At 38.6% G+C, this 17,261-nt stretch overlaps 1 protein-coding gene across 1 annotated transcript in view; it reads right to left on the bottom strand.

Moving 5' to 3' along the window:
- Positions 1 to 17,261, bottom strand: part of SYCP2L (synaptonemal complex protein 2 like) — a gene marked incomplete at its 5' end in the record, with an annotated part of 104,671 nt that overhangs the window by 62,876 nt on the left and 24,534 nt on the right. The window contains 3 exons of the mRNA XM_079147404.1: positions 5,669 to 5,718; positions 6,231 to 6,378; positions 16,050 to 16,198. Coding sequence (XP_079003530.1) covers positions 5,669 to 5,718; positions 6,231 to 6,378; positions 16,050 to 16,198 — 347 coding nt within the window. The remainder of the gene's footprint in view (positions 1 to 5,668; positions 5,719 to 6,230; positions 6,379 to 16,049; positions 16,199 to 17,261) is intronic.

Raw genomic sequence — 17,261 nt, 5'->3', positions numbered from 1 at the left:
TCTTACTCCAATTAGAATGGCTATTATCAAGAATACAATAATAGATGTTGGTATGAATGTGGGGGAAAAAGGGACACTTTTACATTGCTGGTGGAGTTGCAAATTGGTGCAGCCCCTCTGGAAAGCAGTATGGAGAATCCTCAGAAAACTTGGAATGGACCCACCTTTTGACCTAGTTATCCCACTCCTCGATTTATACCCAAAGGATTTAAAGTCGGCAAACTACAGTAACACAACCACATCAATGTTTATAGTAACTCAGTTCACAATAGCTAGATTGTGGAACCAACCTAGATGCCCTTCAACAGATGAATGGATAAAGAAACTCTGGTACATATACACAATGGAATACTATTCAGCCATACAGAATAATGATATGGCATTTGCAAATAAATGGATGGAATTAGAGAATATTATGCTAAGTGAAATAAGCCAAGGCCAAAAAAACCAAAGGCTGAATGTTTTCCCTGATAAGTGAAGAATGATATATATGGGGGTTGGGGGGTGGGGAATGAGAGAATAGGGGAACTTTGGATTATGTGGAGTGAAATGAGGGAGGGGGGTAGGAAAAATGGTGGAGGCAGACATCATTACCTTATGTACATGTATGATTGCATGAATGCTATGAATCTACATCATGTATAACCATAGAAACGAAATGATGTACCCCATTTGTGTACAATGAATTAAAATAGTCTAAAAACTTAAAAGGTTTAAAAAAAAAAGCTTGTTGGCAACAGAGACAATTTAACTCTTTCCATTCTAGTATGTATCCTTTTTCTGTCTTGTCTAATTTCTCTGACCAAGACTTGCAGTACTATATTGAGAAGAAGAGGTCAGAGCGGGCACCTTTGTCTTGATCTTAAAGTTTCCAGTCTTTCACCAATGAGTACAATATTAGCTGTGGGCTTCTCGCATTGACTTAAAAATGTTGAGGTGACTCCTTACATACCTAATTTTTTGATAATTTATTTTTTTCCAAATATTTTTTTCTGCATCTATTGAAATTATCGAAGTATTTTATCCTTCATTCTGTTAATGTGTGTTTTTCCATTTATTAATTTCCATATGTTGAACTATCCTTACATCCAGGGATAAATCTCATTTGGTCACAGTATGTTTTTGATGTACTGTTGAAATCAATTTACTAGTATATTGATAGAGATTTCTGACTATGTGCTCATCAAGAACATTGGCCTATAAAATTCTCTTATAGTGTCCTTATCTAGCTTTGATATCAGAAAGTGCACTTTCTGATATCATGAAGTACACTTGGTAATGTTCCCTCCTAAGTTTCTGAAACAGTTTCAGGAAGATCAGCTAAATCCTTTTTAAATGTTTGGTAGAATTCATTCATAAATCCATCAGGTCCTGGACTTTTTTTTTCCCTTGAAAACATTTTAAGTCACATTATTGAATTTATTAAATTCTTACAAAATAGCCCAACAAGAAGGGTTGGACTTTTCTTTGAAGAGATATTTCTGATTGCTGATTGAATCTCATTACTTTGAATCTATTTGTTTAAATATTCTACTTCGTGATTCAGTCTTGGTAGGTTTGTGTGTCTATATATTTATCCATTCCTTTTAGGTTATTCAATTTGTTGGTATATAATTTTCTACAGCAGTATCTTATGATCCTTTGAATTTCTGTGGTATCACTTGTAATGTCTTCTGTTTCTATAATTTTATTTGAGCCCCTTTTCTTAAATAGGGTAAAGTTTGTCATTTTTATCTTTTTGCAAAGCTAATTTTTGGTTTTATAGCTCTTTTGTATCATCCTAGGGTCCAATTCTCTTATTTCTGCTCTCATCAATGTATTTCTCCTTCTGATAACTTTGGGTTTAGCTTGTTCTATTTTTAGTTCCTTGCAATGTAGAGTTAGTTTATTCATTTGAGATGTTTTCTTAATGTAGGTTTTTAATCACTCTGAACTTCCATGTAGATGCTGCTTTTGTTGCATCCCATGGGGTCTGGTGTGTTTCCATTTTCTTTTGTCTCAAGAGACTCGATTTCCTCTGACCCACTGGTTATTCAGAAGTATGTTGTTACTTTCCATATACTTGTGAATTTTCCAAAGATTTTGTCAGTGATTCAATTTTGTGCCCTTGTAGTCAGAAAAGACATTGGACATGATTTCAATCCTCTTAAATTTGTTAAGACTTGTTTTGTGGCCAGACATCAGATATACCCAGGAAAATGTCCAGTGTACACTTGAAAATATGTGTTCCGCTATTGTGTGGAATGTTTTGTATATGTCTATTGGGTCCCATGTTCCACTGTATTGTTCAAGCCCACAAGTTTCCATATTGATTTTCTTTCTGGATGATCTACCCACTGTAGATCAAAATGGGTTACTGAAGTCCCCTACTGGTATTTATTGTATTGCTGTCTATTTCTTATGTTAATATTTGCTCTACATATTTAGGCACTCCAATGCTGGGTGCTTATATATTTACAATCGTTATTTCCTCTTCTTGAGTTGACCCCTGTATCATAATACATTAATCTTTGTGACAGATGACAGATTTTTGACAGAAAGTATACATCAAGTATAGCCACCTCTGCTCTCTTTTGGTTGCCATTTGCATGGAGTTTTTTTTTTTTTTTCATTCCTTCACTTTCAGTCTTTTTCCTTAAGATCAATCTAAGTTTCTTGCACATCATTGGATCTAGTTTCTTTAAGCCATTCAGCCACTCTTTTTGGAAATTTATGCCATTTACAATAAAGTAATTGTTAACAGGTAAGGCCTTACTGTTGCCTTTTGTTAATTGTTTTCTGTTAGTAGTTTCTTTGTTCCTTTTCCCCAGACTTTCTATCTCCTTTCCTCTCACTCTTTATGCTGTATCTTCCTCTCTCCATTTTCCCTTTCCTTAGTTTAGCTGCCACTGGCAGAAAAGTAAGAGGTCAAATGCTTAGTAGGTGACAATATGTGCCTGGCAGTAGTTAAACTGTAGAATGATAAAGGTGAGCAATAGAAAAATCCTAAAGTTTATTAACTTGAAATATGCAAATAATTCCAATAAAATACAGGGAGGATTAAGATAAAGCGTATAGAACAAAGCTTGGCAAAACCTGACCCCCCCAGGCCAAATGAAGTAATGTATTCGATTTTGTAAATAAAGTTTGATAGAAACACATACATGCCTGTAGAGTTAAAAAGTTAACTGTAGAGTTAAACAGTTGTAACAGAAACCATGTATGTCAGAAAGCAAAAATATTTGCTATCAGTAAACTTTATGGAAAAAGCTTATCAAGTCCTGCTCTAAGTCATCCTCGAGTTTTCCTGCATCTTTAAAGGGAAAACTGGCAATTCTTATCAGCAGTCTGATTTCAAAAGTCAAAGCAAAGTATAAACAGGATATATATCCTCCATCCTCTACTAAAAAAGACATTAAAGGGAAAGGCCATAATAACCTCACTTTCATGATTTTTTAAAAAATTATTGTCTTCAAAACACCCATCTCCAAATACAATTTTTTGTCTATGCAAACCAACAGAAAAATCACATACCTATTTTCTCTGTAGAATCTTCATGAGTTAAAAAGGGAGGGCTACCCTGGAGTTTAGTTTCAGAAATTTTTGGAAGTGTGGCATTTTGCCTGGAGGTATCTTCCCATACTGGTGTGACAAGTTTATCCTAATATAAAAATACCATTGTTAAGTATTAACATTCACAACCACTCAAAAATTTATCCAAAAAAAATCCTAAGACATTCTCAATATCCTTTTTTAAGGTAGGTAGTGGATTTACTGCATTCAAAAAGTAAACACAAAGAACAGAAAATTTCAGAATTGGAAGAACATTTATGTCATGCTCCAATTGATAAACTCTAAATCATAGCTTTTCAAAGTGTGGTCCAGGTCCAGAGCATCAACAACACATAGGAACTTGAGAGAAATGCAAATTCTGAAGGGCCACCTGTGACCTACTGAGTAAGAAAGACTGGGAATAGAACTGAGAAATCTGTTTTAACAAGCCATCCTAATTTTTCCAATAATCAAATTTGAGAGCCACTGCTTTGAATCAGGGTTTGGCAGGCTACAACCCATTGTCTATTATTATAAATAAAGCTTTATTGGAACAAAGTACACCGTTCATTTTCCTATTGTTTACGGCAACTTTCTGGCTACAAAGGCAGAGTTAACTCACAAATGTCCAAATATTTACTATCTGGTCCTTTACAGAAAAGTTTGACCACCTTTGTTCTTAATTATTCTTACACTGCAACACCGAGAAATATATTTTAAGTGGCAAGTTCATAAGGCCCTCACTGAAAATCAGCCTAGACTTTTTGCCAGTTGCATAACTTGAATATAAGAATTCTTAAATGTTTCTTTGGTGCTTATTTAAAACCAAAGCCATATTTGCTAGAATCTAATTCTCTTTGGGGCCATTATTTCAGATCGAATGAGTCAACAAATAGCAAAGGACAATCAGCTCTCCCTATCTGTGGGTCCCTCATCCACAAATTCAACCAAAGGTCAATATTAAGGAAAACACTGCATTTACTCAACATATACCAACTTTTTCCCCTAGTCATCATTCCTGAATATAGTATAACTGCTTCTTGCATGGCATTTACAAGGAATTGGGTATGACAAGGAATAGAAACATGATTGTGAGTACACAGATAAGTGCCTAGATATGCAAATACTATGCCATTTTATGAGGAACTTGAGCATCCACAGATTTTGGGAAACCAAGGGGAGTCCTGAAAACCATCCCCCATGGATATCAAGGGAAAACTGTACCTACTCTGGCTCAGAAGTTTACATTATCACTGTCCTTAATGACATGAGAGTCAACATGTGCTTAGTGAAGTAAGCAGATGGAGCCATGACCAGAGAGAACTTGCAGTTTATTGAATTTCTGCACAATCAAGCAGAGTGCCATCCATGCCTCAATCACAGAAGTCCCTTGTAAAACCCTTACGTGCTTGGTCTCATACTCTAATCCATTCACATCTCATATGACAAAAACCAACCACTAAGCAAATAACTCAGTTGACAAGAGGCAAAATTTGGCTTTGAATTTGGAGGGCACTGGCATTACATGCTCTTAACTCCTTGAATATAAAACAAGTGAAGGAAAATTAAAAAACCTTATGTAGATATGTGAACCACTTGCAAAAATGAAAATTTGAATGCTGATATTATTAAAAGTTTTAGAAGAACTAAAAACTAAAGAATTAAACCAAGTTTATTCAACAAATTCTCAAGAGCATGTATTTGTGGGAAATCAGAATAGCCAAGATTTTTAGCATCCTGCATGATATTCTTCAATGATCTTTGGAAACAATGAAAAAAGATCCTAAGTTTCATACTAAATGTTTGAAAGTCTTATAGGTTTTTGTTTTGTTTGCCATACTCAGGATTCAACCCAGGTGCACTCTACCACTGTGTGGCATGCCCAACCCTTCTTTTCTATTGAGGGAGGGTCTTGCTAAGTTGGCCTGGCTGTCCTCAAACTTGTGATCCTTCTGCCTCAGCTTCCTGAGTAGCTGGGATTACAGCTATGTGTATCACTGTGATTCTTAGGGTTTCTATTGACAGAAACGGACATAGCAGCAAAACACTGGTTCATTATTCTTCCATTGCCAGAGTATTTTGAGGAAATGTAGTTTAACCCATTAGGGCCCAGAGCAGTCCAACACAATTTACTTACCTGATCTTTCTCACGGTCACTGCCACTACTGGAAGGGAAACGTGGCAAGACTAGAGAACCAAAGAAAATAAGCATACAGTAGGTACATTTGATTACGAGACACAGAGGTCCATTTCTAATTTCACCTGCCAATGCTAGAAATGACTCCACCTCGTTCCTCACCACCCAGTGTGAACGCCTGCTCCAAACACTGTCCCTGAACATCACCCTCACTTCCTTGTTGCATCTTAGTAGTTTATCTAAAAATACTTGCACTTCTCAGCGCTTCCCACCCCACTCCTTTCCCAGGGGTTAGCTTGAGTCCTACCCACCTCTTACTTGAAGATGGCACTAGCTCTTATGAGGTTCCTCCTATCTGAACTCCTCAATCTGTGACTCTTATTTAACAATTGCTGGTTGATTCCGTATTCTTCTGTTTCATGTACATATATTTTGCCTTTCTGCTGTCATTGTAAAACGAGGGGCCAATAGCCGTATTTCTTTGATACCATCCCCCACTCTGAAAAATCAATACCTTCTGATTTATCCGAGAAGTGACCCAAAAGATGACAAGCAAATGTACCTCTAAAGCTGCTTCTGACTCTAGTCTTTCTTCTGTTAGGATATGGTTTCAGGGATTTCCTTTTTTGGTTACCAGTCCAAGATTGTTCACTGGTAGAAGAACTTGAATCTTGATAACTCTCCGAGAAAAGGTGTTCCCTGTAATTAAACTTTTACAAACACAGATGCTAGGTAACTGGTAAAGGGGGCCAGTGCCACTAACATACAGTTAATCATATTACTACACACATATTAAACATTATGATTAGGTATAAGAGAAGGAACTCCTTCTCTAAGACTTGTCTTCCTCTCATCATAAAAATGGGCAGAAGAAAAGGGAGAAAATAATTATTCCATTAGCATTCCCAACCATGCTGCTCTTGTGAAGGATGACACATAATTTTTCATCAAGTATCTGCACTTGAAGAGACGTTAGCAGTTCAAAAGCAAATGCACCGAATACTGACCAACCTCAAAGCATGACCTCAAATGACAAAACAAAGTATACACAAATTTTTTTTTTTTGCAAAGACATGCTTCTCTATGCCTTAGAAGAGCTGAAACCAACAAGGAGGATCATTTCTATTTAAAACAAAGCATTTTGAAACCAAGACTAGACTATAAAAGGTCAGTGATTTTTAAAAATTTAATCTATTCTAGTAGGTAATTCAACTGTACTTTGATAATTATGTTTAAAAGCTTTTTTGGTTTTTGAACTTTTAAAATACATACTATGATGAAAATATGTTTATGCCCTGTTTAAAAATAGGACTGGTTTAGATTTTAACAGAAAAATCCCACCCTATATGAGAGCTCAGTGTTGGGCACCTCCAGGGGCTCTGTCCCCAAACTGTTCTGTTTTTCCAGGGACCCACCACTCAGGTGAGGGGGGTTCTGAAGAATCCCAACATATGTGGTAAAAAGTATCTCAGTTTTTTTTTTTTTTTCGGTGCTGAGGATTAAACCCAGGGCCTCGTGCTTGCAAGGCAAGCACCCTACCAAGTGAGCTATATCCCCAGACCTAGTATCTCAGTTTTAAACAAGAAATACATCCACCTAAGGACATACTCACTGTATCAAATGACCAAAATGCAGAATCATCTCCCCAGGCTGCCACCAGATTAGGATTGGACAAATGTCACTTATGATATCACCAGCATGGCACACGGTGGGTGGTTAGTTGTTAAATGAATTCATTTTTAAGACCCAATTACCCCTCCTTTAAAATGTTTTCTATTTCAGCATTTTGTAGAGGTCATTCTTTAACAAAAATTGTATATATGCCTGGTGTACCACATGATGTTTTGTACGTATACACTCTAGTGGAAGAGTTAAAATCTAATTAGCATATATATAACCTCACAAACTTTTTAAAAATAAGAGTATCTAAAACCTACTCCAACAATACATAGTGTACTTGAATTGCTATTAACTATAGTCATTTTGATGTATAGCAGACCCACTTTTATCTAACTGAAATTTTGTACCCTTTAATCTGTATCTCCCCAAACTGCCAACCCCTGATAAGTATCATTTTCCTATCTCCATGAATTTGACTTTTTTAAATCCCATGTAAGTGAGACCATGCAGGATGTGTCGGTCTGAGCCTGGCTTATTTCACTTAACATAAGGTTCTCATACTCATCCAAGCTGTCATGCGTGACAGGATTTCCCTCCTAGAGGGTGAACAGTACTTTGCTGTGTATACACACTACACTTTAGCCATTCATCCACTGACAAAAACTTATGCTGATTAGAGAAGGCAATGTCTAATAGGAACCTTTGTGAGCCAGGCTTATTTTGCTACTTACTTGCTATTTTTTAGAACACTGCTTTTCCATTTAAAATTGAAATAATTCCTTTAAAAACAAATTTAAGATAATTTAGAAAAACACATCACCAGGAATAGTGCTATAGCACATTTTATAGTGGTATGCAAGTAACAGACCTGGGAGGTATTACTTTAAATTATTAAAAGTATTGCATTACCGACATCCTTCTCCTTTGCTTTCTGCTACTGCCCGAAGCAGGATCTTCCCTAAAATAAAACACATCCAGTGAATGGAACAGGTATGACCATCACCCTCTTCCGTCCCTCACGCTTTCCTTCTTCCGGTGCCCTTTGCCTGATCCTGAACCTGGTGCATTGAAAGCACCTATTCTGCAAACAGCCTTCTATTTTGCAGTCTTCACATCGATTCCCTGGAAGATGATGACTATTTACAAGACAATAACCTTCCCTGAACCCCTTTGAAGCACACAGAGAAAAGGCAGGCCGAGCAGGACTGATAAGGGGCCAGCCAGCAGCAATGCTGAGGAGTATTCCTCCAGTGTGCCCGTCCCCTGGAAAACCCCCTGGGGTGCTGTCAACAGAAGCCTCCCTTTGTCATTAGAGATGGTGCACATCGAGCTTCTTCCCATATGCCTATTGTCCATTCATAGGTCTTCTTTGGAAAAATGCATATTTATGTCTTTTCTGCACTTTTTACTTGGGTTATTGTTAGTAGTTATTGAGTTGTTGGACTTCCTTCTATTTTGATGATTTACCACTTATCAGACAGATGGTCTATTTTTATTTTACAGACATGTGTTAGCAGGTAAAGCAACAATTGGAAACCTTGTAAAATAATGATGGGAATAAAGAGGGCCTGCTGCTATGGAAATTCATAGAGGTATCTCCCCTTCCCAAAACAAAACTCAAGTAATTCAGCAATCCTACAAGGTACACATCCAGAAGGTACTGGGATCCGAAAGGGGAGCAAGGGGAGGAAGTGTCTGCACTTGAATGTTCACTGCAGCGTAAGTCACAATAGCCAGGGTAGATGTTATGGTTTGGATAAATGTCCAGCAAAGACCCACATGTTAAAGCCTTGATCAATGTCCTGCAGTGCTTGGAATGTGGTAGAATCTTCTAGAGGTGGGACCTAGCGGGAGGAAGTTAGGTCACTGGGGGCAGCCCCTCCCTTTCTCTCTTGCTCCCCAGTCATCATGAAGTGAGCAGCTGTCTCTGCTGCATGCTCCTGCCACAATGTACTGCTTTGCCATAGGCCCAAAAGCAATAAAGTCCACCAACCATTGGCTGTAAATTCTTAACTGTGAGCCAAAATAAACCTTTGTCTTAAGTTGAAAAATCTCAGGCATTTATTTCAACAACATAAAGCTAACAGTTTGTAAACAACCTAAATATCCATGAGGAAAACATGGATAAAAAAACTGTGGCATACACACACACACGCACAGATACTACTTAGCTTTAAAAAAGGAAATCCTGCCATACATAATGGTATGCGTGAACATGGATAAAGTCTACATTAAGATAAGCCAGTCACCAAAGCACAAATACTACACAATTCCAAATATACAAGGTATCCAAAATAGTTGCACTTATAGAAACAGAATAGCAGTTGCCAAGGGCTGGGGAGAAGGGGAAAGCAGAGTGCCTATTAAATAAGTATAGTTTCAATTATTCAAAATGAGTGCATTCTAGAGATCTGCTGTGCAGCATTGCAAATGCACCATCATTTCCAGTCCACCACCTATCTGTTGCCCTTAGTGTGCATATTCTAGAATTTCACATAAATGGAATCACACAGTATGTACATTTTCTCACATCTTTCACTGGGCATAATTGAGAGTCCTTCATGTCACATTCATGTCAATAGTTCATTTCTTCATTTCTGCATAGCATTCCATTACATGGTCATATAGGCGGAGATTCCTAATCTGGAAACCCAAATGCTCCAAAATCCAAAACTAAGCACCAGTATGATGCTACAGGTGGAAAATTTCATACTCGCCCTCAAGTGACAGGTTATAGTCAAAACACCGGTGTGCTAAGAATATTGAGATTACCTTCAGGATATATGTAAAAGTTTTATGTGAAAAATAAATTTGTGTTTAGACTTCGGATTCCATCCCCAGAATATCTCATTATGTACACCAAATATTCTAATATCCAGAGAACTCTGAAGTATGAAACACTTTTGGTCCCAGACCTTTTGGATAAGAGATAAATGGATAAACACATATTGGTACACATTATCTATTGAAGACATCCAAGTTTCTAATTTGGAGCTATTACAAAGAAAGTCATCATAAACACTCCTTTACATTCCTTTGCATGGACATATGCTAACGTATTTCTTGGGAAAACACCTAGGATTGGAATACCTGGGCCACACGGTAAGTACATAATATTTTAGGAAACAACCAGCAGTGTATTAAAGTTCCAGTAGCCTGCATAATCACAGACTCATGGTACAGACAGCCATTCTAAAAGATGTGCAGTGCATCTTACGGCTTTGATTGAACATTAATTATGTTCAACATAATTAATGTTGAACAACTTCCTTCCCATCTGCTTATCTGCTGTGTATTTTCCTTGGTGAAATAGCTGTTTAAAACTTCTGCCTCCATTTTTATTGAGTTGTATTTTTACTACTGAAGTTTGAGAATTGGTATATTTCAAATACCAGTCCTTTACAAATACCTTCCGCAAGAGTGTGGCTTGTTTATTGCTTCTTGCAGCAGTGGCTGGTGAAGAGCCAACTTTACATTGATGAAGTACAATCCACCAATTTGTTCTTGTATGGACTGTGTATTTGGTGTCATCTTATAAATCAGTCTAAAGATTAAAGATGCTTTTAAATATTTCCCTTTAAATGGGGTTTACATATAGGTCTATGATCTGAGGAAGGTGATGAAGAAAGGTCATTTATTTTCTTACAGAATTCAACTGTTATAGTCCCATTTGTTGAAACACCTACCCTTTTGTCTTTGCATTTCTGTCATAGCAAACTGTCCACGTATATTCAGAGTATTTCTGGACTTGTCTGTTTTATTTACCTATCTCGTGCCAATACTGCACTCTGAATTTTTAGTAAATCTTGAAAGCAGGTAGGGTGAGCCCTCCTCCCACTTTTGGAATTTGTTTTGGCTCCCCAAGTTCTCTAAAAGTTCATATGAAATTCAGAAAGTTTGCTAATTTTTTTAAAGGCTACTGGGATTTTCATCAGGTATTATATTGGCTCCATAGAGCAACTTGGGAAGAACTTGCATCTTGAGTTTTTCATGTCATGAACACAGTACCTATCTCTACTTACATCCTCCTTAACCCTCTCAGCATCCTGTAGTTCTCTGCTTGTGAGGTTATCTTTTGTTGCCAGGCATGATGGTACACCCCTGTAATCCCAGCGGCTTGAAAGGCTGAGGCAGGAGGATCACAACTTTGAAGCCAGCCTCAGCAACTTAGTGAGACCCTGACTCACAAGAAAAATTAAAAAGGTTGGGGATGTGGCTCAGTGGATTAAATCCTCTAATTAAAAAAAAAAAAAAAGGCAAAAATACATCTTTTGTTAAACTAATCCTTAAGTATGTCATAATGTGTCAATGTTTATTATTGTAAATTATATTGCCCTTTTATTTCAATTTTTGATTGTTATTAGTAAAAATGATTTTTGTATGAAGTGTTTTTTATTCTCAAATTCAATGTTTTGCTGCAGAAAATTACATCAAAGACAACCTAGAGATAACAGCAGAGGTCCACAGGTTCAGGAGATTCTGCCAACTTCAACTGTTCAACAGAAAACTTCATACAATGCTTTCTCCCAGGGGATGAGGAGACCAGAGGCAGGAAACAGAGCAAAACCTAGACTGTCAACTTGCAGTATTCGCATACAATGATCTGCACGGTTTTTAGTTTCATAATTGCCAAGATGTGGAATCAACCTGTGTCCATCCAGAGATGAAAAGATGAAGAAAATGTGGTGTATGTACACAGTGGAATACTATTCAGTCACAAAAAGATGAAATCCTATTATTTTCAAAACATGGAGGACGTTCTGTTAAGTGAAACAAACCTACAGAGAAAGATAAATATTGCTGATCTCACATGTGGAGTCTAAAACCACCAAGCTCATGAAGTAGAGATTAGAATGATAGTCACCAGAAGCTGGGGGTGAAGGGAAGGAGATGTGGGGAGAAACTGATCAAAACTACAGCTAATATAAGGAATATATTCTGGAGTCTATAGCACAGTAGGGTGCCAATAGTTAATATTGTCCTGCATATTTCAAAATGACTACAAGAGGTTTCTGAATGTTCTCACCAAAAGGAAGTGGTAAAATGTTTTATGTGCATATGTGAAATACCATGACTTGATCATTCCATGATAGATGCATGTATAGAATTATCACTATATCTCAATATGTACTATTAGTATGTGCCTATTTAAAACAATAAAACTTAAAAGGAAAATCACTTACCTAGATTTGTTGTCTAATTTAGGAGCCTGAATTGGAACAGATGGTTCTGGTGCAACTGAAGGATACTCATGTTTTGAGGTAACTTCTAACGAGAAAAAGTGAAAACAAAAGGGTTAAGCACCTTGAATAAACATGGAAATATATCCCTTAGCTCTTATTTATGACAGATAAGACATCAGACCTTGTTGTGTGTCATCTGGTTTCAGTTTCTTGGGTGAATTATCAGCTGTATTTTTATGCTGCAGGAAAACAAAACCAGTTATGGCATCTCTGGAGCTCCCCTTTTGAAAGTCTATTGAAACCACCCACGCCTCTTAAGAGGAGCATCAACTGAATATCAGACTATTCATTAAATGTGGCTCCCAATGACAGTTGGCTCTTCCAAAAGGTCCTATCCAATCACAGTAAAGGATCTGCCACCACCAAAGAAACAGTACATAGGAAACAGGAAGACAGCACCAGGTGTTGGGACATGTGTATAGTTTCCCAAGAAGACTACTTAAAAGATGGCAGTTTATCTGGGAAAAGAGTCCCTGGGTTTTCTTTGTTTTGTTCTATGACTCTATCATACTTCTGTGTGATACATTCATGTAAGAAAATGAGGAATGAACTAAATACCTAAAGATGCAAAGCAGGTACTCATTACATCCTTTCCAAATTTACTTTTTAACTGGCACATTAAAACACTTAAAATGTGCATATTGATGGTTTATCATCTGCTGTTTTGATTCATGTAGACAGTGGGTAATGTTTAGATCTGGTTAAACACACCTCCTCAAACACTATTTCTTTATGGTGAACACATTCGAAACCTTTCTCCTGGACGTTTGAAATGTATGCTGCTCTCTATAGTCATCCTACTGCCAACCAGCCCATGAAAACTCCTGGTCCTATCTAGCTGTAACTTAGACCCGGTTTTAAATCCCAGGAAGGCCACACCTATGAACTCACTATTACCTTCATTTTATGGATGGGATGCCCCAAGAGCTATAATATTAGTTAACTTGTCCAAGTTCTTACAGCTAGTAAGTGAAGACCATATCTGACTCCAAACCTCAGACTTCTTTTCTCTGCATTATTTGCAGACACTAGTCTCCAGGTCCCAAATGACTGACTCAGGCAGAGGCCAGAGGAGAAATGCCTTTCTTGGGAGAGCTGAGTTGAGCGGAAGGAGAGAATAGACAAACTCAGCAGACACGAATAACATCAGGAGATGGTTGACCAGGAGAAAACAGCCTACCCCTCAGGACACACGGTAACCACTGCCAGCTTCCTTCTGGACACAGATCAGAACCTTATTCCCAGCTCTCTGCACTCACGGGAGGCTCGGGCTGGTCATTTAGGTGACGGTCGTCTCCAGCACTCATGCGCTCAGACAGGCTGGTGGATTCCTCAGCAGGCTCTACACACGTGGAGAAAATGTTTAAAACAATAACTGCACGACGCTGCCACGCTCTCTGGGGAACACACACTTCAGCACCACGGCCATCCTCTGGTTATGGGTGGTAGTTGGGTATTGCTCAGATCTCAAATAAGAAATCTGTGGGCATGTGGGAAGCAGTTCAAGGGAGATGGGCTCTGGGTGGGACAGGACCCTCCTGGACCCTCCTCCTGCCACCCAGCGTCTGTTCTTTACCACTCCAGCCAACTCCCAGGGGAGGCTATCAGATGCAGAATGATTGGAGGCTTCCGGCTGCTCTTCTTTCAAACTCTTACTACCCACCTACCCACACGTTTTTGGTGACCTCTTCCAAGTAAGGTGGTGTCAGTGCCTTCCCAGAAATCCAGAGTCAGAATATTGATATTTCTCAAAATACCTGTTGCTCTCTCTTGGCTATCGGGAATCTTGCCATCTTCTTCCTCAAACTTACTGAAAAGTTCTGAGGATGTTTTCGTCCATTTGGTTAACATCTAAAATGCAAGCCAAAAGCCACGTAACCTTTAAAAGCAGTGGCCTTAAGAATAAGCAGAAAAAAAAAAAAAAACTTTAAAAGCTTAGAACACAGCACATCGATCAATTAGGAGTAGTCTATCTTCAGCTTGCCCTCTCCTGAAGGATCTTCTTACTATTTCCATCTTTCTACATCACCCTCCCTACAGTACCAGCTCAGACTGACCATCACCCTGCTCTCCACCCCCCTCTCCTGATGCCTATGGTTTGAATGTGCCTTCAAATTTCATGCATTACAAACCTGGTTCCAAGGGCAACAGTGTTGAAAGGTGGGACCTTTGGAAGGTAGGATCTTAAGAGCTTTGTCCTCATGCGTGGATTGACCCACGCATGGATCAACGTGTTATCACAGGAGTGACTTTACTAAAAACACGAGTTCTCTCTAGCACACTTGCTCCACCTTGCCTCATGATGCCCTGCACCATGTTAGAAAGCAACAGGAAGGCCTCACCAGAGGCTGAGTGGCGGCCACTGCACACACTTGGACTCCTCAGCCCCCAGAACCAGGAGCCAAAAAAAACCTTTTCTTTACCTATTACCAGTCTGCAGTACTCAGTTGCAGCAATGGAGAATGAACTGAAGCAAAATCTTTCTCTCTCCAAGTCTAAGCCCCTTGGTATCTTCTAATCCCCGTTTCCCTTGGGAGTCGAGGTCCTTGGGATGAGTCTGGAGGGAGGCCCCGCTGGAGGATCCTCAGATCCCACTCTTTCCTCTTCCAGGGGCTTCATCCCATGCATACCCCTAATGCTCCTCCCAAAATATTTTATTCATTTTGTAAAATATGGAAACATGTATTTGGATATTTTTTCATAAGTAAAGGTAAACTTGGACCCATTCATCAGGTAATAGAATGGAAGGGGTAATTTTTATCAAGTGATTGACTCTTATTTTTTTCCTGTGAAATCATCTTTTCATAGGACATTCGTAAACTATTTGCAGAGTCCTTCGTCATAAGTCAAATGCCTACATGTAAAACTCAAACCAAGTGAGCCCAAGACTTCTCCCATCAGATCTGGGACTTCTCAATGTCTTATTGGCCATTACTATAGTATTTTAGGTCTTGCCACAGATTTCTTGCCTTCCTTCCAGCATGATACAGGCTCTTGTTCACGTACACACGTAGGAAGCATTAAAGTCAGGATCTACAAACCACAGCATCCTAGAAGGGGCTTAGACCACTTCTACAGGGCAAGACAGTGAGAACTTGGGGAAATGCCCTAAGAAATCCTACTCCTAAGAATTCTCCCTGGGGCCAGATGGAGCTGGAAGAGCAGGAAGTGCCAGGAAGCCCAGTGGGTATCTGCACAACTCCAGGAAGAATGTGGTGAGGAGATGATGTCTCCCAGCAAAGCTTTCAACTGTTGGCAAAAGATAGAATGAAGCATTTCAAGGTACAACGAGGCTCTGTGTCCTAGATAGCTAAAACAACAGCATGTGGGAAGGAAGAGCCGGGATCAGAATCCAGAGGTCTCCACTCTGTAGGGCTTTCTAACGACCAAGCTTCTGCTGGACCAAACCTTTACATCAAAACCCAACAAGGACATCAATTTCTAAAAATCCGAGTAAGAAAATTAAGAGACATAAGATGCACTGCAAGAATTTCAAAGAGTAAGAGAATGGAACTTGCCACCTCTTTGTCCTCTCCCAAAGCTTGGACAGCAGCCTGTAATATGCTGAACTGCAAATCAAAGTGGATTTCTATTTTCATCACCTCTTTCTTGCTGATAATCATGGGCTTCTTCAGGTAAATCACGAAAATCTTCATCGTCTCGGTGTCTAACAAAAAATATGGTACACCATGTACGTCAGCATACTAAAGGGCTTAAAATTTTATAATTAATCAATAATTGTGCTGGGATATTTGCCAGGTGTCCAGACTTCTCTGCAATAAGTTGAAAAGTCGTATTACTTTGAAATTTTTATTTACATAGACATACATGATTAATTGGTTGATCAACCAATAGGAAGTAGCTTACTTTATCAAAGAAATTCGAAGTGTTATAAGAGACTTTTTAATACATTATTTGTTCTAATTAGTTATATGTGACAGTAGAATGCATTTTGATACATATGTATATATTTATATATTTTGATTTATATATATATTTTGATATATAAATGGAGTATAACTTCTCATTCATCTGGTTGTATGTAACAGTTACACAGGTCATGTAGTCATATGTGCACATAGGGCAATAGTGTCTGATTCATTCTATCATTCCTACCCCCACGTGCCCTCCCCTCCCCTCTGTCTAGTCCAAATTACCTCTAATCCCCCCACTTATTGTGAATTAGCATCCACATGTCAGAAAACATTCAGCCTTTGGTTCTTTGGGATTGTATAAGAGACTTGTTTATACCATAAGCTTTTTACTTCTAAATACACTAAGCACCGTATTTTTCCCTTTCTCTCTGGAACATCACATATTTCTAAAATTCAAAATAAAATCCACTGTTTCCAATATGCAAAATGGCATCACCCACCTTCATTTCAACAGACTCCTCTTAAAGAAAGGACATGGGAGCTTCAGTGAGAAGACCGACTCAAAAGGAAGCCTCCTTGGGCTCTCCTGTCAGCATGATGCTGACAAGTGGTAATTGGTTTTAGAGGAGAAAATTGCTTTATTTCTATGGGACAGTGCTGGCCTAGAGTCAAGCTCAGCCATCTCCCCTGAATATTGACCTTACTGGACATCCACCCACCACAGCACAAAAAGTCTATGAAACCCTGCTGCCGAAGGGGTTCAAAACCATCATCTGCAAAAATAAATACGGTAGCTATTTGGGCTTTGGGGATCAACACAAACACACAGGTCAGAAGAAATACCAAAGGCCACGC

Source organism: Sciurus vulgaris (genome assembly GCF_902686455.1).
Source record: "Sciurus vulgaris genome assembly, chromosome: 7".
Classification (NCBI taxonomy): domain Eukaryota; kingdom Metazoa; phylum Chordata; class Mammalia; order Rodentia; family Sciuridae; genus Sciurus; species Sciurus vulgaris.
This window is presented reverse-complemented; position numbering and strand designations above follow the sequence as displayed.